Genomic DNA, 26,664 nt, shown 5'->3' with positions numbered 1-26,664 from the left:
AACTGATTTCTTCCCCAGGGAAGATTACCAGCGGCTTATGTGTGTTTGATTGCCGCATTTGAGGAGCACGGCCAGAGGATTAGGAAGCCAGTTCTCCTCAGAATGGATGGCGGGCACTAACGGCCAATCTGATTTAGCCTTCACAATCCAATACGTGCCCAAATGGGGATCTGCCGACAGATCCTCGGAGAAGATCATCAGTCCTCTAATAAAATCACGGTGCCACGTCAGCGAGGGGAACGAGGGTTGAGGGAAGCAGAGGGGGATAGAGAAATGGTGTCCCACGGCTCAGAATTTTACTTGGGCGAGAGGATTTTTTTTCTCCCTTTGAACTATTAATGGCTGGCCGCATACTCCTAATGGGGCCGGATTCTCGTAACGGAATCATCCTAAATATTTTACCGAATGAACGGGAGTTATGGAGAGGTGCAAGAGTGAATCAGTGTGCAGGTGGTGACGTCAGTGGAGCATGTCTGCGCTGAGCCCTGCAGGCTAGAAAAAGAGGATGGTTTTTCAGTACTTCTCTGGGTCCCCATCATTATGCAAGCAAACCTCTCCCAACCCCCCCCCACCCCCCCTCTCTCCCCCTCACACACAAGTTAGGGAGACACTAATTCTGATACGTTACTGGTTGTTTCTTATCTGATTCAACTTGAAGTCTCTGGTGGGGCAAAAGGTCAAAGAGAAAAGCAGAGATGATGGGGCTGATGATGTCTGGCGGATGCGGGTGTCGGATCTGAGGTCCTGTGGCACTGCTCGTCTCTGACGAGTCACTCAGGGGCGAGCGCCAGCTCGGCCGGCATGCTGGCTGACATTTCAAATGACACCCGTTTGGCTTAACACGTTTGTCTGTAGGCCAGACGGACAATTTATGCTAGCTTTGCTGAACTTCACTCTGGCCATCCTCTTAAAAGCTTTTTTGCGTTTGTTTGCATTTATGGATGCTTGTTTTAGTCCTTGGTCCCTTTACATTTTGCTATTTTTTTCTTGAATTAATGTGACATTGTTTTCTGAGTATTTAGATGTTTCTGTCAGATATCACCCACACCAGAGGTGAACACCCTCCCTGTAGCTATTTGCTAGGAACTTTGTCTGTTAAAACCCCAGTGCGAGAGCTGTGGTCCTAACTAAAGGGCCTATCGTTTATTTTGTTTAAACCATTAACACATGGCAGTTACAGTTGTGCTGTTGTCATAACTTTTCATTTTATGAGATAAGATCAAGCTGATATGCATTGGTTTTCAAGAGCCCATGCCAAAATCTGAAACTTATCAGTAATGTCTGATATTCTTCCTTCCTTTTTTTGGCACGTTAGCATCTTTGAACCACACCCGTTCCATCGAGTCCATCGGAGAGGGCTCTATGTAAGCGATGTGGTGTGTGGTGATGAGGGGTGTCACTGCAGGCCACCCTCTTTTGTTTCATAATACTGGCTCATAGGCCTAAGCCTTTTGTTGACTCTTGTACTCGTGTCAGTGGATTTTATATCCAAGAATAGAAAGGGCTTTTATAATCCCGTCAGCCAAATGGGCGCGTTGCATTAAAGATCTTTATGAAGAGCCTCTTAAAACACATCGCTATGATGGGGTGGGCCTCAAGTCTGGCTAAAGCCTCATCTGCTGTCATGACATAAACATGCCGCTTGCTTGTGCGGGTCTCAATCCGTATGCTACATGCTTTTGGACTATTGTAACAGGAGATGATCGTTTGGGGGAAGTTTTTTTTTTTATCTTAGCTCTTAATGGGTTCTGAAATAGAGGGCGGTTTGAGTGTGAGTGTGTGTTTGTGTCTATTTGTCTGTCTGTCTGTCTCTGTGTGTGTGTAGTCCTACTTTGATCTTGACCACAGAGTGTTGTAATTTGTCCTGGTCTGGTTCTCTCTCTCTCTCGCTCTCTCTCTCGCTCTCTCTGTTTTGTGTGTGTGTGTGTGTGTGTGTGTAAACAAAATTGTCCACTCCAGGTGCAATGTGTTCCTGAGTTAAAACGTTAACTTTAGAGGCTGCCCCAACCATAATGGTGTTGCTGGTGATGTAGCCTGCTGTCTGGACAAGTGGTGTGATGGTTGCGTTTCCTCCAAGGTTTTACATTTGTATTGCACGTCTCTACAAGTTCCACTACAAATCTCAAATTATGAAGTTTCCTTTTTATACAGCACTGTTTATTTACAACCTTGTTTGATGCTTCAGTGGTCTAATGGAAGTCTGAAATCTGCTGCCAAGTTTAGTTATCACTTGTGGAAACTGCAGAGTGGAAACTCCAGGGTGAAAAGGCCCAGTGGGAAGTGCACGCATCTCGTGACTTCACATCAAAGCGCGGAGGAAAAGCAGAAGGGCCACGCAAGGATGCCCACGAAAGGATGCCCACGCTAACAGACACGCCTGCCTGGGCTCAGCTCTCTCTTTCTCCCCGGCTAGCCTAGCACCCAGCCTCCCGTGCGTTCCACCCTCAACCCCACAGTGGTGTCACCGCAGACACCCACACACCCACTCTGGGGTGAAAAATGGGATGACCGACTTCCATCCTGTCTGTTTGTCCCCATCTCTCTCTCAGTGCCAGCGCTGACCTCAGGAGACCTCAGGAGCCCTCAGGCCTCATGCTGAGTCGGCGCTCCGGCTCTCTATAATTCACAAGCCGCAGGCAGGCAGATCATACTGGATGCAAACGGAGTGGGGAGCGGGGGCTCCTCAGTACAACACGCAAGACCCAAGACAGCCTAGCTGTCCTCTGCGATCACACTCCGTTTCTGAGGAGGACATACCCAGCATGTTTTGCCCAACTGGAAATCTTGGTTGCTATGCTTGACCACCAGAATGCAGAATGTGTCGAGTTTTGTCGACAGTGAGGCTGTGATTTGTGTGAGATTTTTGTAAAAACCTAGTCAGCAGAACAGTAGAATCACAGCTCACTGATTTCACACGTCACACACATACGTGCATACGCACAGTAGTTTGTGCAGAAGAGCAGAGCCACGTGTTGTGTGCCTTTCACAGGTTTCATGCATACACACACACATATACAGAGGCGGTCTGCGTTTGCTGGCACGTCAAACTCTTTTTGAACTGTTCCTGTGCAGACAGAGAGTGATTTCACACACACACACACACACACACACACACACTCCGTGTTCCCTCTTGTTGCCCTTCCTAGTACTATGTTTGATTGGCTGTTTGCATCAGGCGTTCAGCACTTTAACCCTTGACTGGACTCTGTCAGCTCCCTGCATTGGCCCAGTGTGCTGTGCGCTATTCTGCATGCGTGTATGTAGCGGCAGCACTGCTCACAGCTGGCAGGCAGGCGGACGTGTACAGACCATCTAAAACACAGTCGAGGCCGGCCGGGCGGGCACGTCTGCTGGGGCTTGCTCTGAGCTCAACCCCCTGGAGGCTGAACATTATTTCAGAGTGCTGTTACGTAATCTGTCGAGCGTTCCCTCACAAGCACCCCGGCGAGAGTGGAGCAGAAGTCGAGTCGGCCTGGCTGTTTTGGGAAAAGAGAAACTACACGGGGGTAGTGGAGTGCGCTTCTCCTCTTCCTCCTTTTTGTGCTCTCCTGCACCATTCTGTTCTCACTTCCTGTTCTTTGCCTCTTCCACCAACCCCCCGTAACTTCCTGTCCCCCACGTCCCAGAAGGCATCCACTGGTGAAACAGAGTAGCAGAGACAACGTAGCCTAGCCTAGCGAAGCATAGGGGAACAGAGAACCTCACTGCATAGCATAGCATAGCATAGGCTAGCACAGAAAAGTGTACAAAAGAAAACCGCACAATGCAGAAGCACAGCAAAGTACAGTCATGAGTGTAGTACTATGTTGCATGTAGAAGAACACAGTATATCATGTTCTCTTACCCTCTGAGAAACAAAAGTGGTATTACAGCATAGCAGTCTGAGCAGTGTATTAAAGCTGAGAGCAAGACTGCAGCGCAGGTAAATCAACTCGCAGCAGAACCGACCACAAAAAAAACACAGGACCGAGTCAAACCCTTATTGTGTAGGTTATGATGTACACATTTGCCAATGTGGTTTTGCCTTTTTTTTAAATCTATAGATGCATGAACATGTGGATACTTTGGCTAAAGCTTCCTGGAAAAGGGATTATTCACAATTGTTATACAGAAAGCTGGCTTTGGTCTCTGTTGCCCTCCAATGGCTTGATTGTGCTCCTTGGCACTAATGAGCATCTCTTCCCCACTACGGAGCCATTGATTAGTTCTCCGGAGAGTTCGATCCTTCCAAGGTCTCCATCTCTCTGCCTTTCAGTCGTAAGCTTTTCACTTAAACCCCGGCTTTGGAGGGCAGCCTGGATAAATTGTCCTGAGGGATGCATGAAACCCATGGAACTAGATTGTGTTAGAGAGGTTTTGTCTTTGGTCTAGTTTGGTACTTTCTGCTGTGAGTGTGTGTGTGTGTGTTTGTTTTGTTATTTGATAGTCATGATTCATTCACATGGCGGCTAATCTTACATTAGATGCAGCAGTCAGAGGTGTGTGGTGTTTTTCTCATATTGTAACAATTTAGCTTAATTTGGAAGTAATCATATTCCTCTTTACAGTCGTACTGGCTGATGTGAAGAACACTAAGCTACGGTCGATGGAAGCTCTAGTAGTTTAGGAAGTTCTACTTTAGAAGCTCAGATAGAAATGTGCAGAGGCCTTTGTAAATAGGTCAGAATGATCTACTTTCTAAATGTGCTCTCTGCTAGTCTCATCCACACTCTTAAAATGGATGTGTTTTCCCTATCTGGACACAGAGATGTGTCAAAAAAACAACACAAGTTCTGTTTTTTTTAACACATTCGTTTTAAGAGTGCACAGTGCTATAAGTAGAGAAGTAGAGTGAAGCATGTTTTTGGAGAGATAAGAATCAGATTAAACTTTTCATGGCAGAAAAAAAAACAATAGCATCTCCCTCCCCCTGCTCCAGTCACTGTATTTAGCCTCTGTCCGGTTCCTCTTAGTGATTCTGGGTGCTGCTGCACCAGTGGCTTTAGCCTAAAGTAAGTAAGTGTAGCGCTGCTGCCGCCGCACCGGTCACTGATCAGCGCCATCAGCTGCCAGCCAGACGGCCTTCTAGACCGCAGTGCAAACAGCAGCTTCCTGTTCCTGGATCCATCCAAGGGAAAAGAACAGTCGTGCTGTAAATATTAGCCTGTATCACAGTAATGGAGTGAAATGGACTCCTAGTACAATGGGTTGATGGTCTAATAAGTACAGCTCTGTGTGTGTGTGTGTGTCAGTTGTCAGCTGCACATAGTAGCTTCTAACTGTGACAGCCAGAGCAGCCTGACCGGGCTTCTGACTGGATCACTCCGACACATGCACATTCACACTCACTGACTGGGGTTGATGACAAAGGAGCATGACCGTGTTCAGTCACTGGTCTTTTGTATGGAAGAGAGCATCTTTGCTTCTCTGCTGTCTCTCTGCTCAGTCAAGCAGGCAGTGCAATCTGCCCCAAGGCCCCCTTGTTGGCGTGTGTGATGGACACAAGCAGGTCACCGCTGTCTCTTCTCTTCTGTGGAAGGCGTTGTGTGTGTGTGTGAGTGCACTGTGTGTGTGTGTGTGTGTGTGTGTGTGTGTGTCTGTGTCTGTGTCTGTGTCTGTGTGTGTGTGTGTGTGTGTGTGTGTGTGTGTGTGTGTGTGTGTGTGTGTGTGTGTGTGATAAGAGACAGGCTGTGCTGGCCAGTGCTGAGCCCGGCCACATACACACACACACACACAGGCTTAGTGCTCTCTCCTAAGGGTGATTTCTGCCTTCTCATCTTGCTTTTCTTGTGCCTAGTGACAGAATAGGGCTTCTTCACTCTTTCCAGTATCACATCCTCCTTTTCTGTCTTTCTTTTTCCTCCCTCCCTATTCCTCTTTTAGTAGGCCTGACTCTCTAATCTTGTGTGTGACGTGTTCCCTCGCCGCTGTAATTGAGTGACTGGTTGGACTGATGAGATCATTCACCTCCCTCCAGCTAAGCTGCGGGTGAGCTGCCGGGATCTCATCATCCTCATCCTCCTCTTCATCGTGGCGTTATCACAGAGCTGGCAGGAGTGTCTGCTGCTGCTGCTGCTGCTGCTGCTGGAAGGCACCGTGTGTGCACTGCACTGCTCTGCTCTGCACAGTGCGTACGCACGACCGCCCGCACACTCGCTCGCTGACACGCTGAGAGAGTCACATGGAGAGCTCGAGAGTTGGGGAAAAGGACACAGAGAGGGTGTGTGTCGTGTGGTGGGGGGGGATAGGGGGTGTGCAAGACGAGAATGCAGCGCAGTTGGATCTGACGCGCTGAACTGGTGCGTGTTCCACCAGCTAAGCTTAGTAAAGCACAGCTTGACAGGGGAGGCCCAAGACTCTCTGACTGCAGACACCACTTCTGAGTACCCACCTACATACTCTGGCATCTCTCTCACACACACAGCCTCCTACTCAAGGCACTACAGTCCTAGGTTGTGTGTGTGTGTGTGTAGGTGTGCGTGTTTCTGTGTCTGTGGTTTAACTGGGAGTTCATGCGAACTCGGATGATTAAACTATGTCGTGAACAGACTCATAACGGCTCACACGTTCCACGGAAGTCCGGATTCGAGGTAGTCCTGCCTCCCCTGACTCATGGTTACAACACACAGCCACAGCATCACACACTCCATTGCAACAATGTTGCTACTTCGAAACTCAGCAGCCAAACCATGTCATCACTTTGTCCTTGACACGGCTAAGAAGCAGTGGCGTAGTCTAGTTAGCTGTAGTGGGTATACTGTGATGTGGTCTAGTTAGCTGTCGTGGGTAAACTGTGTGTGATCAACCCCAAATGTTAATACATATCCTTGCCTATTTAAGTGGGTATACTGAGATGATGCTTTTTAAGTGGGTATACTGCGTAGTCTTGCCCATCACGTAGACTACACCACTGCTAAGAAGGCTATCTGAACAGTAGAATGACAAACGAGGATTCTTGGTGTAGGTTGAGGGAAGCGTTTTCCATACGTCTGCAAGTCCCTCCTCAGTTCAGACACAAACCCCTCTATTGTCCCTGCAGACACCCTCTTCATGTGCCGCCATCATAGAGAGAGAAGTGCAGGATAAGTCATGATATACAGCACACCATTTCAAAGCCTGACAGGAATCCAAGCAGTAGAGCAAAGACCGCACCATTTCTGTTGTCCTCTGACCAATTAAAGGACAATTCCGGCGCAAAATGAACCTAAGAGTTAATAACACATGTGTACCGAGTTAGTCCGTTCTCTGGGATATGTTTTCATGCTAATCGAACGTGACCAGTTTTACCACAAACCGCTAATAATCGTTTAACGCTGGTCTTCGGGGCACACGCAAAGTAAAAAGAAATCGCTATTTCTATACCACTAACAAGGCTCAAAATAGCACCACACTTCCACGGTAACATAATGAGGGGCCCTACATGTAAACCGAAGCATTTAGAACTTTGTTAGTGTACAGACAGTTTATTAAATGATAGTTTAGAAACTAGATAGTTTAGTGTTATTAACCCCTAGGTTCATTTTGCGCCGGAATTGTCCTTTAACCAATCAGCTTTGTTCTTTTGACTCCTACACCACTTCTAGGTAGTGTTATTTCTGTCTTGTGTATCCAGATAGTCAAGCTTTCACACCAGAGACTCAAAGCAGTTTTTTCAAAGCAGTTTTTTAGAGCATTGTGGTCTAAATCTTATTCTGATGAAGCGTTTACAAAGAAAGCAGAACTTGAACTTGTCAGTATCATCTAGTCATGCTTATCTTGCAGCATTGTGTGTTTAAGTCATGTGATGCCGTTAATGGTGTTTTCTTTTTTTTTTTTTCTCCTGGCGCCATTTATCTCTATCTCTGCCCCCCCCCCCAGTTAAGTCAGTTCTGTGTCCAAAAGTGGTTCTGGTGCTCACTCTCACCCCTCTCCCCTGGGCCCAGTTCTGGCGTGGGGGTCAGAGGGGAGGCCCCTTCCCCCCGTGTACTGGGCCTCAGCCGCTCGTTTTTTGGGTTGGCAGAGACGGAGGTGAGGGTGAGAGAGGGAGAGAATGCAGAGCGGGCAGATGGGGCCATTTCAGTAGAAGGGTCCTACCCCTCCTCCCCTCCTGTTAGAGTGTTTGTGTGTGTGTGTGTGTGTGTGTGTGTGTGTGTGTGAGAGACTCTTAAAGCGTGTGTTAATTACCGCTGAGCTGGAGTACTTCATTAGTGTCAGTGAAGGCAGGCCGACTGTGCTGGGGATCATGCCAGAGCTTATCTCCAGAGTGCCCTGCTACACACACACACACACACCACACACAAAATCCCAATCTCACACACCCTCACACACAAAATCACAACCACACATGCACAAAATGGCAAACTTAGAGACACACTCCCTGGCTATCCACCCCTGCTGAGATGTCCTACTGTACCCAAACCCCCCACCCCCACCCAGCACACTGCCCAGCACGTGTCTTTTACAGAACCCTCACACTTGTGTTTGTACACCTCTTTCTGTGTGTCACAATCCTTTTTTTGTGCTCTCCTCTTCCTTTGTGTCGGGCCTATTTGGGACCCATCCATCTTTTGTTTGCTTCTGTCTCTTGGTCCATGGCAATGCCCAGCTGTCAACTCCATGCACAGTGGACCTAGAGCATTAGTACCAGTCCCACTATGCTCACCACACACACACACACATACACACATACACACACACACACACACACACACACACACACACACACACACACACACACACACAGGCCTTCTGTATGTTTAAACAGAGGCCTATTTGGGACCATGCATGTGCATATTCTTTGTTTCAACATAAAAGCTTTGGCCTCCATCCGCATGTCTGTTCTGATTCTGACCTCTGGTAACCCCTGAATTTGCTCCAGAGGGTGGGGAGGGGGCAGTGAGAGCAGGCCGGCCTGAGGCTTAGACTGTGGCCTACCTAATGCATTGATGATGCGCAAATGTCTTTCTGAATCTCTCTATCTCTCTCTCTCTCTCGTTCTCTCTCTCTCTCTCTCTCTCTTTCTCTATCTCTTTCTCATTCTCTCTCTGTGTGCCAGTTTTGTGTGTATCTTTACAGAGGCATAACAGCATGCTGGAGGTCTCCTATCAGGAATAACAGGCTCGGACATTTAAGGGAGCTGTTGAGGGGGGGGGGGGGATAGAGATAATAACGGGCAGAAAAGGAGAGAAAAAAGCTTTTGTATGCGACCCTAGCAGATTAATTCATGCTCTCCCGTAATCCGGCTGCAGCTGTGCTCCTGCTGAATCCCTCGCAGGATTGAGCCGCCCTGCCGACACGTGGGCCCGCCCTTTACCCCACCCCCACTACTACACCACGCAGCATGGCTCTCTGCATGCAGCCCGAGTGCCTCCCTCTTCATCAGTCTTTCTCCTCCTCTCTCCCTGTGTGTGACCATCTTACCCATAGCCTACACCATCAGCCTCCTTTATTGCATATGGATAATGAGCCATCTTGCTTTTCCTACCCTCTTCTTTCTTGTGCTTTCGCTTCTTGTCTGTATTGGTTACTTTCGCCCACTGTGTATGAGTGGTACCTCCTGCCTGCCACCCTCAGCAGCCTTAAAGCTGCCAATCAAAATCGCTAAAAAATCATTGTCTTAACTGTCGCTCCTCAGTTTGTGCCGGAGACCCGACATTTGCAGCACCGCCGCGGGATGCCTGCCGGGACCCAAAGCACTTGTGCGGAAGTGTGATTTACACCACTGAGCTGTCCGTGCATGATCTGCATTCTGCACTTCTCCGCTCAGTGCTTCCTTGTGCAGTGCGGCAGCTGGGAGGGAGATTATCGTTCAGACGTCAACCGCTTGATTAAAAGACGAGGAATAAAAAATAAATTAAAAAAGCTGACCAACTGACAAGACAATCCAGCAAGAACCCACAGAAGCCAACCAGTACAATGGAAGAGCGAGAGAGAACAATGCTGTGCTTGTGTGTGTGTGTGCTCACAGAAAGGAGAGAGGGAGAAAAAAAGATTTCTTTCCAATTGTAGGCCGTAAGCAGTCAGCTGTTGCCCTCTGTGTTTTCTGTTCAACCAGAGAATGACTGGGGGAGACCGAGGGATGAGAGGAATGAGAGTAGTTGTCATGGAGAGCTCAAAGTGGTCTGTTTTTTTCTTGAAGAGTAGTTGGATGTGTGTTCTCTCCACCGTTACCAGAAAGTACTGTGGTACTTTCTGGAAATGCACCCCTGCTCAGTGCATGCAAAAAGCATACATCCTGTTATTGTTTGGGCCCCACTCTAATGCGTTCCTCCCTATGTTTTGCACTTGGGAGATTTCTCAGAAAGGTGTGTGTGTTGTCAGTAAACCGCTCTGCTGGAGCATCAGTGAGGGCCGTTATCTCCCTCTGCAGCTAACGTCTGCGCTGCTTGGCCGCTAACCACCTAATGTGATAAAGGATCGAAGCCAGAAAGTTGGCTCCTGCAACAGAACTGCCTTTCTTCTTGTGTGACCCCCTTCCCCCCTACTGAAAGCAGTCTTCGCTCTGAGCTGCGGTTGGAGGTGAATAGGCATCAGTCTCTCGATGGAGGGATGCTTATCCATCCAGGGACCCATGAATATGGGTTGCTATAGGCTTGGCTTTGAGGCTATTGCTGGTTTGATTTGGTTAAGTAAGTGTCAGCTACACTTAGGTAAGTTATAGTTTGCTTAAAATGTTTTTAATTTCGTAATTTTTTGGGCCCACATTGCACTTCTGTTTAAGCAGAAAAGGGCAGTCACAGAAAATAGCGTGATTTTCCATGTTGATGAGTTAGTTACTGCTGTTTTCCTATCCGTCTACGTTTATTAAGACACGGCATACTTTTTTCAGCAGTAGGTAGGCCATGACCCTCTCTTAAAAAAGTTGCAATCCTCAAATTGACCCCTTTAAATGCACACAGGACTGTAGGTGATCCAAAAGAGCATGGGATAGAAAGCATGGCATTTTATCTACGTCTTCCATGGCAGCTTATTTCTGCTTGGATGGAAATGTGGAATGGGGGAGAGAGATTGAACACGCTCAGCCGAATCATTGAATATGGAGGTTTGTGCAGATGCAGAAATGGTACAGTCTGTCTTGGCAACAGTATTGTTGCCTGCACGACGGTGGAAGATCAAGCCGATCAGGGAGCCTGGCGTGGATCCAGCCAGGTCGAGTACTGCGCCCTCATACATTTTGTCCCCTAGTAGTGGGCAGGCTGAAACCGTACGATACAGACAGTCTGTGTCTCTCCCAAGTGCCTGCCCCAGATATGTACAGGCTTTTCAGGTTGTACTCCACACCGTTATCTCGGCCTGAAATCTCGCCTGTGGAATGCCCACTGCAGATGCATTTGCAAATATACACACTCACACGGATACATCTAGCGGATCATTTTAGCGATGTAAAGCGCAGCACATTTTCATCAGGATGTGTGCTTCCATTAGTGGGGCTGGCTCGTTGCTCTACCATCTGCTAGGCCTATGTCAGCTGAGGCAAAGAACTCCATCTCAGCTCTGGTCAACTCAATCCAGCTTCGAACTTAGTGTACTAATGGTGAAACGTCATTAGTATCTGAGCTTTAGTTAGGAGCGGCGCGCCCTTCTCCTTTCTCATTTTTCTGCCCCCCCCCCATCATTTTTCTGATGTCATCCTACGGTTGCTGAGTAACATTCGAATGAGCTGACGGTCATATTCAAATTTGCAGTGGTCTCTTAATTTTGAATATAAGCGTCAACTCATTCGAATACAGCACATAAAAAACAAAGCGCTTGCTGCTGACCCCAGGCCTCCACTGTCATCTTTCCCTCAGCGGGGCGGTTGAGGTACAAACTGACCGCAGGGTGCATACTGAGGAGCCACTTCAGCGAGAGAAGCTTTCGCTCAGCAACAGCTTGTTGTCAAAATGTCCTCCCCAAGAATATTATTAGCCACCTTTCAGTCCACAGTTTTGTCGTGGTGACTGCCATGTGAGGGAAGAGTTAGTAGAGCAGCAACGTCTTTTGCAGCAGTGGCTGCCAGGCTGTTCTGCGCAGGTGATGTGGGCAGACCATATGTGGTGATACTCTGCTGTTGTGTTCCTTAGCGTAGGTAGGAGGGTTGTGTGTGGTTGAATGAAATTGTTGCAGAGCATGCACTCATTTCCTGTAATATTTAGTTTGAAGAGAACTTGGTTTGATAGACAGTTTGACAGAACTCAAAATAGCCTATCACCTCTTTTATTAGTCATGGGCTGAGAAGTCATGAAGGACAGTACTGTGATCTTTGGTGAGGTATTGTGTCCTATCACATGTCAGGTAAAGAACGTAAGTTAGTCATTAATGTCAGTCAAATCAATTTGTGCAATCAACTGGAAAGGGCATGTCGCGGCGCCTCTCCTCTGGACTGTCTGCCTGCAGCATCTTGAATTATGTCGTTGATGCTCCAGTACAAATGAGCAGCCAAACTCCTCCCTGCTCTATCGTACCAGGGCTCCTCCATCCACGTCACTGGTCTGATGGTCTGTAAATGAAGTGAATAGGGTCTAATGTAGCCTCATGTTGTGCACATTATTCAGACCTTTAAGGTTTGTTAGTGCTCAGTATGCTGTAAGGTATCCTGGTTGCCACAGTGCTCACCCTCTGCTGTGCTCTGCTGCTGTTGCTGTGTGTTTGCTCAGAGCTCTGCAGCACAGCAGGCTCCGTGCACCTCCTGAGATTCCACACCTACTGGGTAGGAGCCAGCAACCGCCCGCCCGCCTGCCTGACAAAGTGTCTGTGCGGCCCACCTCATGCCAGATTGCAAAAGTTTTGGTGGCGCGGAACAGAAGTTCTTTTTCTCTCACACAGGCTCAGCATTTTCTTTAGGGAGAGCGTAATGATCACCAGGCTGCCATTCTGCTCGGTGATTCTTTGCTGACGGCTCCCACACAGTGCTCCTCTCTGGGCAGGGTAGGCTGTGAGCCCAAGCTCAACTGTTTTTCTCTGTTTCTGCTCTGCTGTGCCGGCACAATGCTCCGCACATAGATCTGTGTGCCTGGATCTGATGTTTGTCAGTCATTCCATACATACCCTGAAACCAGCTCCAGGCTGCCTGTCAGTTGTGCCTCACACTTGCTAAGGTGTGTGTGTGTGTGTGTGTGTGTGTGTGTGTGTGTGGTGTAGACCCTTTGGGTTGTGCACAGGAAGGATGTTGCGCTCTGTCATTTCCTCCTCCACACTCCCCACCTCGTCTTTCAGTTGGGTTTCTCTATAATTTGTTCATATTTTAAAGGTGGATTTGATTATGTAGCCTAACTGTTTTTTTTTTAGATCTTTGGTCCCCCACATACACACCTACAAACACACAAACACACACTCTACCCCTGCGTATTGGGGAGTGGAGGAGGTGACCTTGGTAACCCTGAAGGTTTGTGAAATTAGGACCTGTATTTTTATTGATTTATTTGTTTGTTTATTTTTTGTATAAAGGGGTGTCTCTTTCCCATGGTGTTCTCAAAGTATGATAATTCTTAGTTTTGACATGCACGCGCACTCACAAAGACACATGTTGCTACTGAAGTGACATAATACACTTATACATACACACACACACACACAAAGACACATGTTGCTACTCACACACACACACTCCTGCTGTCATCACCTCTGTGCTCGCTCAGCTGGCCCTGTTTATATTCATCCCCCAGATTATTTTTCGCTGGGATTATTTTTAGCCCCCTCTTCCGCTCACACGTGCGTCATGGTGCTGCATGCTGCGTTTAGGGATGCACATCTTAAGAATCACCCGTGTTGTCATGGTTTACATGTTGGATGTCTGAGGTGATAGTTAATGTTTGATGATGATGTCTGATGTTTGCCCTGACTTGATAGTTGTTTTGTCTGCTGACCCTTCACAGCTGTGCAATTGACAACCATTTTTCATCACGTCCCGTCTTTTTCAGGTATTAAACGAAGAATGTGACCAGAATTGGTACAAGGCAGAGCTGAACGGCAAAGATGGCTTTATCCCCAAGAACTACATTGAGATGAAGGCACATCCGTGAGTACAGCAACACTCTACAACTCTCTAGAATCTGAGTCCAACGAGGTACACACACACACACACACACACACACCACCAGCCCCATGTCGGTGTCCCTCTTTAGGAAGGGCTCCCATGCCCACAACACACATACAGCTCTCAAGTCTCAGGCTACCATGTTGGCCATGTCTGGCCATGTTGCTGTGCTCCTCCTCCCATCATTTAAGAACGTAATTGATTTTTCATTAGTTTTTCATCAGGGTGGGTGGTGTATTTCATTTATAGCAAAAGCTTTTGGACTGACGTAATTGTAGTTGCCTATCTACGACAAGGCAGTTTTAAACAGGTTCTGTTTGTTCTTGTGATTGAACTCTACTGACCTTTGATCCATAATTACATTTGCCAGACAGAGAGAGAGAGAGAGAGAGAGTGTGGGAGGGAGTGAGACAGATATAGTGACTAAGAGATGGAGAAAAGATCATTTGAAGCAGTAGGCGGTGGCCCCAGTCGAGAGCCCTTGGTAGGTAATGGTGCAAGTTATTAATTGGGTACCACGCTTTAATCACGCTGTAGTTGCCATGCTTAAGGCACATCAAGCCTATGAACTTATGAAGCTCCTCTCCTGGTCCCTTTGCCACACACACACACACACACACACCTCTGGCTAGAACTAGTCCAGGACTTCAGGTGTACTCATACTAGTACACTCGATGACCGCAGGCCTTTTAACGACGCGTCTGTTTGAACGTTACGTACAGAAGCGAAAGATCTGCCCAGGCTCTCTTATCTGTGGCTTTCTGATTTTGCATATTATTTAATAGTGGTTACAGGTGGACTGGTTTTGCAAACACAGGACAGTCAGTCCATGTGTGGTAAAGGGCTACTTAGCAGTGTTTATTCAAAATACGAGAAGAATGGGATGGATTGTACTTGGAACCATCCAGGAAGGTTACCGGTGTCGTCATGTACCCAAAGGGCAGACAGAGGGGCCAACACGGGAGACAGACAGGCTCGTGAATTCACGGGGGAGCAGCTGACGCATCGGCCTGTTCCCATTCAAATGAAACAGGCACGTTTAGTGCCGTCGGAAAAAGGCCGGCCTGGGTGTAGGTTGCTTGACCTCTCGTGTGGAACAGCAGTTCACCCAGGATGTCTGAGCATCACAATGCGGTTAAGGTCACGCGTCAGGCGCACTGCCAGCGGAAACTTCGGAGGCCTGCCTCTCGCGGCGCACAACCGATTAATTTTAGTCATTTAGTCATTCTCGCTCTCTCTCCCCCTCTCTAGTATAAAAGTGCTGGGGGCCTTTTTACAGACTTAATTGAATATTGACTGTGTTGCGTCACTGCCAGCAGACGGGTTTTGCCAGGCAGATGGGCTGGCCAGGCTCAGGATTGGGGTGTTGGTTGTGCCAGCGCCTCCCAGCATGTGTCTGAGACACGGGGACAGTCCTCTCCACATGCGGCACTAGTGGTAGTAATGGCCAGTGTTGTATAAAGTACTAGAAAGCAATACTTGAGTAAAAGTACAAGTATCGTACTAGAAAAAGACTTTGGTAGAAGTGAAAGTTGCCTTTTAGAATATTACTTAAATAAAAGTCTTAAAGTATCTGATATATACTGTACTTAAGTATCAAAAGTAATTTTCTGATATATTTAATGTACTTAAGTATTTGAAGTAAAAGTAAAAAGCAAGCGGTTTTATTTTGAACTTTTATTGTAAACTTTATTTTGGCTTTCTTATAGTAAAGCATAAAGCATATTCAGGTTTTCCATATCTTCTTAATCTCACTCATCAAATCAAATCACATTCTTTTCTAGGACTTTTTAGGCACAATTCTCTGAAATGAAAAATAAATAACTTATTTCTTTCACAAAAAAAAAAATGACCTGCTTGTAGGGAGAACATTTTGGTCATATGGCATGAGCATTTCTAGGGCTTACTCCCCAGGTCACCGTCACTCACACACACACACACACACACAGGCCCCCTATGTCCAGCAGCTACTAATATGCCAGTCATTAGTTGAAACTGAAAAGGTGTCTGTTCATCTTCAAAAGAAGCTGGTTTTCAAAGTTGCCAGAATTCAGTGCCCGGGAGTTTCAGGCCCAAGACCGACCATAGTGGTGGTTTGATAAATTAAGCAACATTTCAGCTTTTACTATCCTGTAGTTTTTATTAGTACCATGGTTCAACAAATGTGAAAAGGTTATATAATAATTCACTTCAACTGAGAAGTTAACAAAAAATATTCCACTATTCCACAAGTTACCAAAACAGAAAGAAAGAAAGAAAGCCTTTGAAATGTAGCCCATCTCATGCTTCCACAAAGAGGCATATTGAACTAATGTTTAGGCTACATGTTTTTTGCATGGGTAGGCTTTATTGTTGTTTGGTGATTTAGCCTACTCCTTTACTACACCCTCTTCTGAGCAAACAAGGCATATAGGTTTATCATGTAGGGTAATTGCTCTTTCTTACATTAAATAACTTTAATTTATCCTCTCTACTTGTCCCTGTAGTCATGGCTTCCTCATCACTAATTTCGGGCTCATAATTTTCAGTGGTCGACTGGTTGATCTGCTGCTCAGTCTCTCCTGGCCTCTTTCTACCCTCCATCCTTCCTGACGCTTGTGTCTACTACTGTAAAGCCGGCTTGGCTATCCGTATCTGAGAAAACTTTTTGGAAAAGACGGGCTATATGGACCCAACCAACTCTTTGGGAGGGGAGAACTCCCTCATGTAGGCTACAACCCATGCAGAGACATTGCATTGGTGTCATGCACAGAATGCGGAACGTGTCCTACTTTAAGAAAAGATAGACTAACGTGACAAATGTCAATATTTGTTTCCTCGACCGGCCCAAAAGTGAAGCGGCCCACCGGGAATTCTCCCGATTACCCACCCCGGCCCTGATTCAGTCTTACTCTCCCCAGTTACCACTGAAGCCGTTTTATGCATTGATAACAATGCTAGCTCTGGGTTCAGTGCTCCTTCTTCTTTGTGTGTGTGTCCGTGCGTGTGTGTACATTACACTTGTGGTTTATGAACATGTGGTTTATGAATGATGGTTATCAATTAGCCCTGATTGGTTATTTGGTACTCTAGTAATGGCAATCTGATCTAGATGGCACTGTTAAACAGGTGCTTTTTATGTGTTAGTGTGTACAAAGGTGTGTGTGTGTCCATGTTACAGTGTTAAGGAGTGGATGTGGTATGTAATTAGGTGGAGTTTGCCCTGAAGGGCTGCTATACTACTTCCTTGTTGGAATTGTCCCTCTCTCTCTCTCTCTTTTACTCAGCATCGAGTTCTGTGATGCTTGAGGCTTGTCAGAAGTGCACAAACACACACATCCACCTTTACTTTCTGTGCACGTGTTCATTTCGGTGTTCTGATGCAGCCTATATGACCCATGTGTGGTCTGTTAACAAGGCACCCCATCCGTCACCACCCCCCTTTAGCCATGCCAGCTCTGGCACAACATTATATGTGTGCGTGTGTGTGTCTGTCTCTGGAAGTACCCAGTGTAAGTGTGAACCACGGTCAGTATTGCCATGTCACAGGACCTAATGACCGCCATGTGACACTGGTTGGGGTGTGGTGGCGGTGGAGGCGTCTCGCCCCCCAGTGACACCAGGCGGCTCCAGGCACGCTGAACCTCCGGTCTGCGTCCACCCTGCCGCGTGGCGATAGCTGCCCGCATCGCTGGACAAGCAAAACAATGAGCCAGCCCAGAGAGAAAAAGATAGTAGATTGCGAGAGGGGGTTTGTAGCTTGCGATTTATAAGAGGTTTGTTAGCAAACTTGCCAGTCACTAACAAGATAAATGTCTTCTTTAGCCACCGTAATCTATTTAGTTTAATCTGACTAGCCCATCTGCCTGGAGATATATCCCTTGTTTATGCAGGCCTTGTCTGAGCTGGAATGCATCCTTTCATTCCCCTATATTTGAGGAAATAAATTAGTAGCCGTGGCAGACTGTTCAACACTTCGAAAGATTGCGTGCTTTGTACATCAGATAATTTGGTTGATGGAAATATGTAAGCAATAAGAACAGTCCAAAGGGAAATATATCGGTAATAAGAAAGAACAGCCTTGGAGAAGTAGGAGACACATTCATGGCTGTGTGGCAGACACTGTCGTGGTTTGTGTTACAAAGTAGAATTTACTGCCCCAGTACATTCTCCACTACTCCCCTACCTAATCATTAATAATAGTTAATCATACTAAAAATTCGGACTCATTCATGTTAATTGTATTGGTTGAAAGAAAATGTCCAGTGAAGAGGAATCGTTAGGCAGTGTTGGGGCTGGTGTATCTGAGGCACAGTCTACCCACTGGTCAGTCCCTTTTACCTGTGTGCTATGCTTAGACTTTGCCCTGGTTCAGGCTACCAACCGGGAACTGTTTATGTTTACTTACGGGATCAAGGAAATAACCTTGAAATGACACTGTTAATTTCAACAATATTAACAGCCTAGAGAGGAACACTGCCTAAGGGCTGTGTGTGTGTATGATGGTGTGTGTGTGTGTGTGTGTGTGTGTGTGTGTGTGTGTGTGTGTGTGTGTGTGTGTGTGTGTGTGTGTGTGTGTGTGTGTGTGTGTGTGTGTGTGTGTGTGTGTGTGTGTGTGTGTGTGTGTGTGTGTGTGTGTGTGTGTGTGTGTGTGTGTGTGTGTGTGTGTGTGTGTGTGTGTGCGTGCGTGTGCGCGTTCAAGTTCCAGTCCCAACGTGACAGTCTGTACGCCTTTCCGTGTCCAGGTTAATTGCTCCACCGGCTCTTTTATCAGAAGGAACTGTCCCCAAGGCTGGCCATGTTCTGCCCACATGAAACGCGCATGCAAACACCCGTACTCCACTCCGACATGCCAGTGCTGCTGGCTGCACCACCACTCATTTGCCCACACCACTCTACTCCAACCAGGCCTTTTCAATTATTGAAGCACTCCTGCTGCTTTCCTTTTTCTCTGTCCATCTTTTTCTCCCTCCCTGGCCTATAATTGCACTCTTTTTTCTTACTTTCCTGTCCCCTCTTTCTGGTCACGTAGTTAATGCAGTATAATTTTTTGAAAAAGGCTCCCCCACCACCACTGAAAATCAGCCTCTTCTCCCTCACACTTAAGTGCTGGATTTACTTGTAAAAAGGTGATCCATTACAGGAAGGAAGGTGTTTTTATTTTATTTTTTATTTTTTTGACAGCACTTGCCCGCTTTATTTCCTTCATGTCCCGTTTTCCTATGAGCCTCCAATCTACCTCAGTCACTACGTTTGTGGTGTTTTTTCCAGTGGCCAGTGTTTGTCTAAATTGTGCTCTATTTCACTTTTTTATGTCACTCCTCTAAAAGTGTGTGCCAATTGAGTAAATGTCTAAATGCAAAATAAAATCATTCCCTTTTGAAGCCTCTAAATCAAAGCATTACCTGCAGCCTCCTTCTGGAGCAGGTGTTGGTTTGTTTTGAGGGCACCGGTGCTGTTTCTGTTTGACTGCTGTGCTCTGTGTACTGGTATGTGTGATGCCATCTGAGTCTCTGTGCTGTCTTTGCCGTGCCAGGTGGTTCTTTGGCAAGATCCCTCGGGCTCGGGCGGAGGAGATGCTCAACAAACAGAGACACGACGGGGCCTTCCTCATCCGAGAGAGCGAGAGCGCGCCAGGAGACTTCTCCCTTTCCGTCAAGTAAGACCACTACTGACCAACACAGTCACACGCGTTACACACTGTTGAAGATGCCTTCACCTTTCCTGGAAATATTTAGGCCCAAAATAACAGCGTGTTCGTCATTTTTCTCGTTAGAAATGACCACATGTGACCATTTGATTGTGATAGCTGGAAGTTTGTGTCTGTTTGGCACCCGCCTCCTGGTGGTCAGCGTCCACTTTCACACCAGTCATTCCACCTGCAGCATCTTAAGCCCTCAGCTTCCTCTTTCTATCCCAGCCTCTTACACAACATTGACGCAGGCACAAGCATTTCCTCTTCCACCGCAGCGTGTCTCCTGTCTGCCCCCCGAACTGAGTCACTGTTTTAAACACACACGGTCACAAACTCCCTTGTCCGGCCCTTTGTGCTGGGTCCCATATGCAAACGCCTGGCCGATAGGCATCTACCTAATTGGCCGTTTGATCGCCTACTCATCCAAGCACGGCGATCAGCCATAAGGGCGTGCCCCCGCCCCCCTCCCCCCCACCTGTGCCAGTCACTGAGGATAAGCCCTTAGGCTGGCGTCTGGGGGGAGGGGGGGGGCCTCGAGAGGCATGTGGCGTGGGAGCATCACCTGGGCTCACCCCACCATAGGGTGGAGGGCATCATCAAAGATAATGACCCCAGTTCTGTCACCACACACACACTCACACTCTCTTACATGACTTTCATCTGCCTGCCCTGCCCTGACATGACCTGGCTTTTTGAAAATGAGGTCTTCAAAGGCCTTCAGAAGAGCTCATCATGTTTCCGATGGACAACTGACAAGGGTTCCTCCTTCCTCCCTCTCTCTCTCTCTCCCTCTCTCTCTCTCTCTCTCTCTCTCTCTCTCTCTCTCTCTCTAGGTTTGGAAATGATGTCCAACACTTCAAAGTGTTGCGTGACGGGGCAGGGAAGTATTTCCTGTGGGTGGTGAAGTTTAACTCTCTGAATGAGCTGGTGGACTACCACCGCTCTACCTCAGTGTCACGGAACCAGCAGATCTTCTTACGGGACATCGAACAGGTCCCTCAGGTAAGGGGAAATATGCACTGCTTATGTACATGTCCGCACAGCAGAACTCACCACAGCAGGTATATCGTAACACGTCTCATACTAACAGACAAATACACACACACTCAAACATACGTACATACTGATTTGCACATGCATACTGATTTGCACATCTGAATTACTGAATTAGTCACAGTTAAGCATATATGTGAATATACCAGAGACCATGGGTCAGCTGACCTTGGAGTTTAATTTCTTTGGGTATGTTTGACAGTATTGTGCTAGTGCTGTACTCTTGTGTTGTGTATTCTCAGGAAAGTAGCCTAATCTCTCTTGTTATCTTTCCCCCTGTCTGTCTCCACATCACTCTTCCACAGCATCCATCGTATGTGCAGGCGCTCTTCGACTTCGACCCCCAGGAGGAGGGCGAGCTCGGTTTCCGTCGCGGCGACTTTATCCAGGTGCTGGACAACTCTGACCCCAACTGGTGGAAAGGCGCCTGCCACGGTCAGACAGGCATGTTCCCGCGCAACTACGTCACACCTGTGAACCGGAACATGTAAATAACACAGAAAACAAGACAACAACAACAACAACAACAACAACAAAAAAAACGATCCCACCCACAGAACCAACCCCAGATCCTTTTTTTGTCCCCCTGCCTCCACACACTATCACACACATATACACATACACATGGACACACACACTAACACTCATGCCTGCACATCTGGAGAGAAGAAATGGGCAGAAGAACAGAAATCTTAGATGGAAAGAAAGGATGAAGAATGACAAAAATTAGGAGTGGAGGAGACCAAGGCGTAGCCTCTCCAGAGAAAAAGCAAAATGCACACACACACACAAAAACAGCAACTTAAAAAAAAATCCTGAGAATGTTTTTTTTTTTTTTTCATTTGTTTCTTTCTATTTCTTTTTCTGACAACTTCAATGAAAGCTTAGTCATAACTGCTCCACTTAAAACGTCTGTCTTCAGCTGGAGAAGGTTCCAGAACGAACAGAAATCAGCTTCAAAGGAGCATCACAACTGGTGTCCTATCACAGTGGAATGCCAGACCTGTGGCTTAGATTCCCTCCGCTGTCTGTTTGTCCTCTGCTCTTTTTTTCTTTCTTTTTTGTATTTTACCTTATTTCTTTTGCTTTTTCTTCTGGGCTCTCTTCTTTTTCTTACTGCATGTTTTAATCACTTTAATGGATTACCAATAAAATCCTAACGCTGTTTTAAGTTAAATAATTTCAAAAAATATATATATATTACATGTAAAGATAGAAAAATTATAATTAAGAAAAAAAAAAAACAACAAAAATAGAGAGTACCACCCGTCCTGTGAATGCAGTAAAAGTTACCAGACACAGGATCATGTCTGCAAGAGCATTGGACATCAGCTGTGGGCTATGTGAAGAAATCACTTATTGAGAGAATCCATTTTTTTAAAGAATATATATTATATATATTTGTATGTGTTTTGTCTGTTTCACCTTGCAACTTTTTTTTAAAGATTCTTTTTTTCTTTCTAAAGTATAAATTATGTTTGTGGATGAGAATCTAGCAGCTCTGGGACGTGCTATAGCGTCAGTATCATTTTTGTGCATTATCTGAGAGGGTCAGATAAAGAAACAAAGAGATAAAAAATGGCATATTTTATCATCAATGATTCCATTTTTTTTTTTTTTTAAATCATTCTTCCTGCTTATATGTTTTTTTTTTCTGTACCTGGGCGCGAAAGTGCTTTTTTTTTTTATTATTATTTCCAAAAGTAAAAGTGGATGGAGAACAGTTGTGATGGTGTTGGGAGCATACTGTGGTTGGTCATTTTAATGTGAAATTGGACCGGTGGCCAGATTGTTTTTTTAAATGCCAACATATTTATTGCAGCCATCGTCTTCTCGTTGCCGAGAATGTAGCTGCCCTGTCGGCAGACACCGTCATGAGGGAAGAGCGGTCAGAGGGCTTTAAATAAATAAATATGCGTCACTTCAAGCATGAGCCCAGTTGAGGTGTAACTTTTTTGTATTAAACAGCACAGACAGGATGAAATTCATAGGTGGGTATGAAACCTATGAGACACGCTCGCGCAGAAAACTCACTACTTCACACCGGGGATGCAGTCCCCACAGATGAGATCCATATTGTTGTGTAATGTAATAGCCAGTTGACAGGCACTGCAGAAAATATATATTACAACAATGATGATGATGATAATAATAATGTAAAGAAAGCATTGAGAATTAAATTGTTTTTGTTTGTTTGTTTTTTTCCTGATGAGTTGACATCAGCGCTATGAGTGTAAAGTCTTTCTCAGTCTTCTGTGTGTGGTTGAGCACTTTCGATGTTAGCCATTTTGATTTGTAGTGTTGCGTGTTCTCTTTGTTCTGTTTGTTTTTGTTGTGTTGATGATTATGATGATGAGTTTTTGTTTTGTTTTGTTTTGTTTCATTCTGTTCTCTCTGGATAGTGCCTTTTCTCTGGCGTGTCAGTTGTCCGACCTGCTGCTTGAGCTCCTACTCCCACCCCAAACCCCACAGTGTGCAAGTCCCCCTTCCTGTCAAAGTGTCAGGCCTTGTCTTTCCCCCATGACTGATAATGATGATACTCAGTGTTTGTTTTACTGTTTCCCTTCACTTTTTGTCTTCTCTGTTTGTCTCATCTTTATGCTCTTTTTTTATTTGCCTTCTTGTTTTTGTTTTCAATTAATAAAATGGAAATTATTAAAAAAAAAAAAAAAAAAAAAAAACTTTCCATGTGTTGGGGTTCCGTGTGTTGGCTGTTCAAACATGCATATATAGAAAATATCTAAAACATGTTTTGTGTGGTTTTAGACAGATTTTCCCTCATGATTTCTTTAAAGTATTAAAAGATAAACTTTTAACTTCTTTAGCAAAGAAATGCCATAACATATTGCAGTGCAAAATGCTTCATGCCTTTAGAGATGCATTGTTCTGTTTAAAATGTTCTCTGACTAGTGTTGTGAACAATCCAACTGTAGTTTTGACATGAAAGGGAATTTCTATAGCATCATCAAGTAACATCATTTAAGCATCTTCCTCCCCGTCCTGGGGCCAAAGAAGGAATGAATGGCCACCCCCACCCAGCCATCTCGGTAGTCTAGCTGTCCCCAGTCCTCAGACGTGGGGGGTTGGGTGGTGAGATGGATGTGGTACGAGGGGAGCCGGGCGCTGCCCCAGGTCCTGGCCATGCTCAGTGATGTCTTACTGCTCACTGAGATCTCCAACATTGCATTAGCTACAGTCTGGTAACTCCTGCGCGCTTCTGTCCCTAGCTAACACCACAGAAGGTCTCTGGTGTTTCAAGATCACTCCACGCTGGTATTTGTGTCTGAGGAGACAGAGAGAAGCAATGTATTAAAAGGATTTCTCCATGTGTGCCTCATTCTTACAGATGGTGCTTTAGCTTTTGTAAAAAAAAAATGTCATCCGGCAGACAATCGAGTCTAGAATGAAATCCACAATTACAAAACCAGGCCCAAAGGATTAAAGAGCGAAAAATATCAGGGCCACGCGACACATCCCCTGGGCCATGCTCCTTGCCAGTCTGTGTCTGACCTCCACCATTTAGCCCTTGGAGCGGGTCAGACTCGGGTCATTTTCTCTGCCTGTGCCACAGCTGCCAAATGGCATTAGCCCTGCCGCATGCAGCTTAAGTAAAACCCTACTACCAGTTTAGGAATTTTGCAAAGAGGATCAACATGTATTTCAAAGCTTGGAAAAGTGGTGGATTGCTGCAGAATAGGAAGGATTTCTTCTTTGAATTTCACTTTTTTTTATCTCATCTCCTCAACAACACCTTATGGCTTCAGACTTTCTGATGCGGATTCTTTAGGCTATCCATATGTCAGGGTTTTTATGATATTGCTTGCTATATTATATCTAAATATGAATCAGAAGTTGAACATTAATATATGTGTGAGGGCTGAAAATTCATTCATTTGAAAATGAAAAGAACATATTTAGCTGAATGTCCCATAACAATAGTAGGCCACTAATTCAAATGGGATGTTTGAATGAATGTGCAACAACACAGCCCCAAAGGCGCTTTACTGCTTAGATCAGATACTGGTGCCGGTGCTCTTTTGAACACCTTGCCTTTTAAGCAAATTAGATAGCCCTTTTATGTAACGCACAGAGACAACGGTGAAATATTCTGTTTATCTGAGGCCTCATGCCTGGTAATGTGATGTCACATCTGGGATGAGATCGTTGCCATGTAATGTCACATGTGACAGCTGGTCCTACAGGTCGACTAAGGTAACCAAATTCACATCCAGAGCTTAAAGTGTGTTTATATTATTATATCACACGAAGTCAGATGCGCCAACATCAATATAGGCTCTAGGCTAGGCTACTGCTACAGGCGTAGTCATTCACAATTAAACGTGTTGCTTTAAAAACACAGTTGCGCACGATAGAGGCAACCCAAAAATATTAGCCTATTGTAAAACAAAGTAGCCTATATGCTAATTATATAATTATTCGTTTTGCAAGTTTGTCTCAAGATGACCATAAGTTGCTACAATTACATCATGATCGAACAAAAAGTAGCCCAAGTAGGCTATTCGCATCTGGAAGGTTGCAAATTGTCCAGGCTCCAAGTCCTTCTAGGCTCGCTGCCTACACTGCGGCTGCGACATTGGCCTCCATAGGCTGGCGCAGATTGCCTCCTGTAGGATTATCAGTGTAATTACATTTCAATCCACTTCCTTCCTGAGCCAAACCTGTTTGAAAATTCTCAAGACAAAACATGGCAATGAGTTTTTAGCATAATTCTCAATTTTACCCGTTGTCAAGGATGAGTGAATAGGCCTAGGCCTACGTTCGCCAAACAATTTTTACACTCTTATTTAAAACATTTAGGCATACCTTCTTTATGCAAGCCGTTATGCCTAAGTAGCCTGCCATTTGTCACTGTTCTATAGGCATGGCCAACCTGTGCTTCCTTGATAGCCATTCCTTGTTTAGGCTACTTCAATTATTTTTCTGTTCTTTTTCAAATCAGTTCCCACCACACTCAACACTTAAAACGAATGTGTTGAAAACAACACGACTTGCGTTGTTTTTAACAGATCTCTGTGTCCAAATAGGGACAACACATTCGTTTTAAGAGTGCATGATTGTTCCCTTTCTGCAGGTGGCATCCTATTTAATGCTTCATGTGGGTGTGTTTTTGTCATCTTGCTGTGCTGCATTATTAAAAAGAGCAAAAGTTCCTGTAAATAAACAGAAGAGAATACAATAGCAGAGCAAAGGTTCACTAAAGATGTAAATACCATTAAATCAATGTGCAATATAAATCATCCAAATAACAGGAAATGCTTTCTCTGCGGAAAAAAATTAATGAAAATTCCCATTATCAGTAACTATAGAGAGGGCAGAGTGTGTGAAGTCAACCAGAGAGAATGCATTTTCTTCTCTAATTGCTTAAGACCTGTGCCAGCATTGTGGAATTGCTAAACCATAAATTACAACTTCTATGCATGCTAATTAAGCAAGCCTTTTCAAGTTCACCTGCAGTATTAGATAAACCTTTCAGGCTCAAGGACCATATAGCACAAATCACTGGTTAACTAAATTCAACTTCTTTCCCAGTGGTCACATCTTCAACAAGTTTTCTCCTCCTGGTCAGTTTTGTTGATGTTTAAACCACCTAAAGTCATTACTTAAAAAGTTTGCTTGTGCCAGTATCACTTTACCCTCCATGAGACCTCTCACTCTCCACAGTAGGCCATGTTTTGTTTTTGCTCTGCACCCTTTCACACCACCAGGGTCTGATCAAGGTTATCCCATTGTTCAACCCCAATGTATCAGTTCAGACCATGCCAGATTAGAACATGGGTCACAATCCATAATGCATCAACAGTTGTGTAGACAGTGGTGTAGATGGAACACTGTAACAGAGCATGATGACAGCAAACTGTAGATCTCACAGCATATTTCCAAACGAACCACTTGTGGTGAGTAACCTGATTTGTGCTTTGTCATGCCAAAGTCTACACGCACACAC

The 26,664-nt window shown here is 45.6% G+C and overlaps 1 protein-coding gene across 1 annotated transcript in view; it reads left to right on the top strand.

Annotated features, from left to right (window-relative positions):
* The window catches only part of grb2b (growth factor receptor-bound protein 2b), a 30,439-nt gene extending 7,075 nt beyond the window's left edge, over nt 1-23,364 (top strand). The window contains exons 3-6 of the mRNA XM_076265295.1: nt 13,857-13,954; nt 19,488-19,610; nt 20,480-20,648; nt 21,005-23,364. Of these exons, the coding sequence (XP_076121410.1) occupies nt 13,857-13,954; nt 19,488-19,610; nt 20,480-20,648; nt 21,005-21,190 (576 nt within the window). The 3' untranslated portion in view covers nt 21,191-23,364. The remainder of the gene's footprint in view (nt 1-13,856; nt 13,955-19,487; nt 19,611-20,479; nt 20,649-21,004) is intronic.
* The last annotated feature ends 3,300 nt before the right edge of the window (nt 23,365-26,664 follow it).

The sequence above is a fragment of the Alosa pseudoharengus genome, unplaced genomic scaffold (genome assembly GCF_046254945.1).
Source record: "Alosa pseudoharengus isolate Yale_2024_CS ecotype anadromous, Long Island Sound unplaced genomic scaffold, YU_APseudo_1.1 YU_APseudo_1.1_scf_4, whole genome shotgun sequence".
NCBI classification, from domain to species: Eukaryota; Metazoa; Chordata; class Actinopteri; order Clupeiformes; family Clupeidae; genus Alosa; species Alosa pseudoharengus.
Note: the sequence above shows the minus strand (reverse complement) of the source record. Positions and strands in the feature narration are given on the sequence as shown.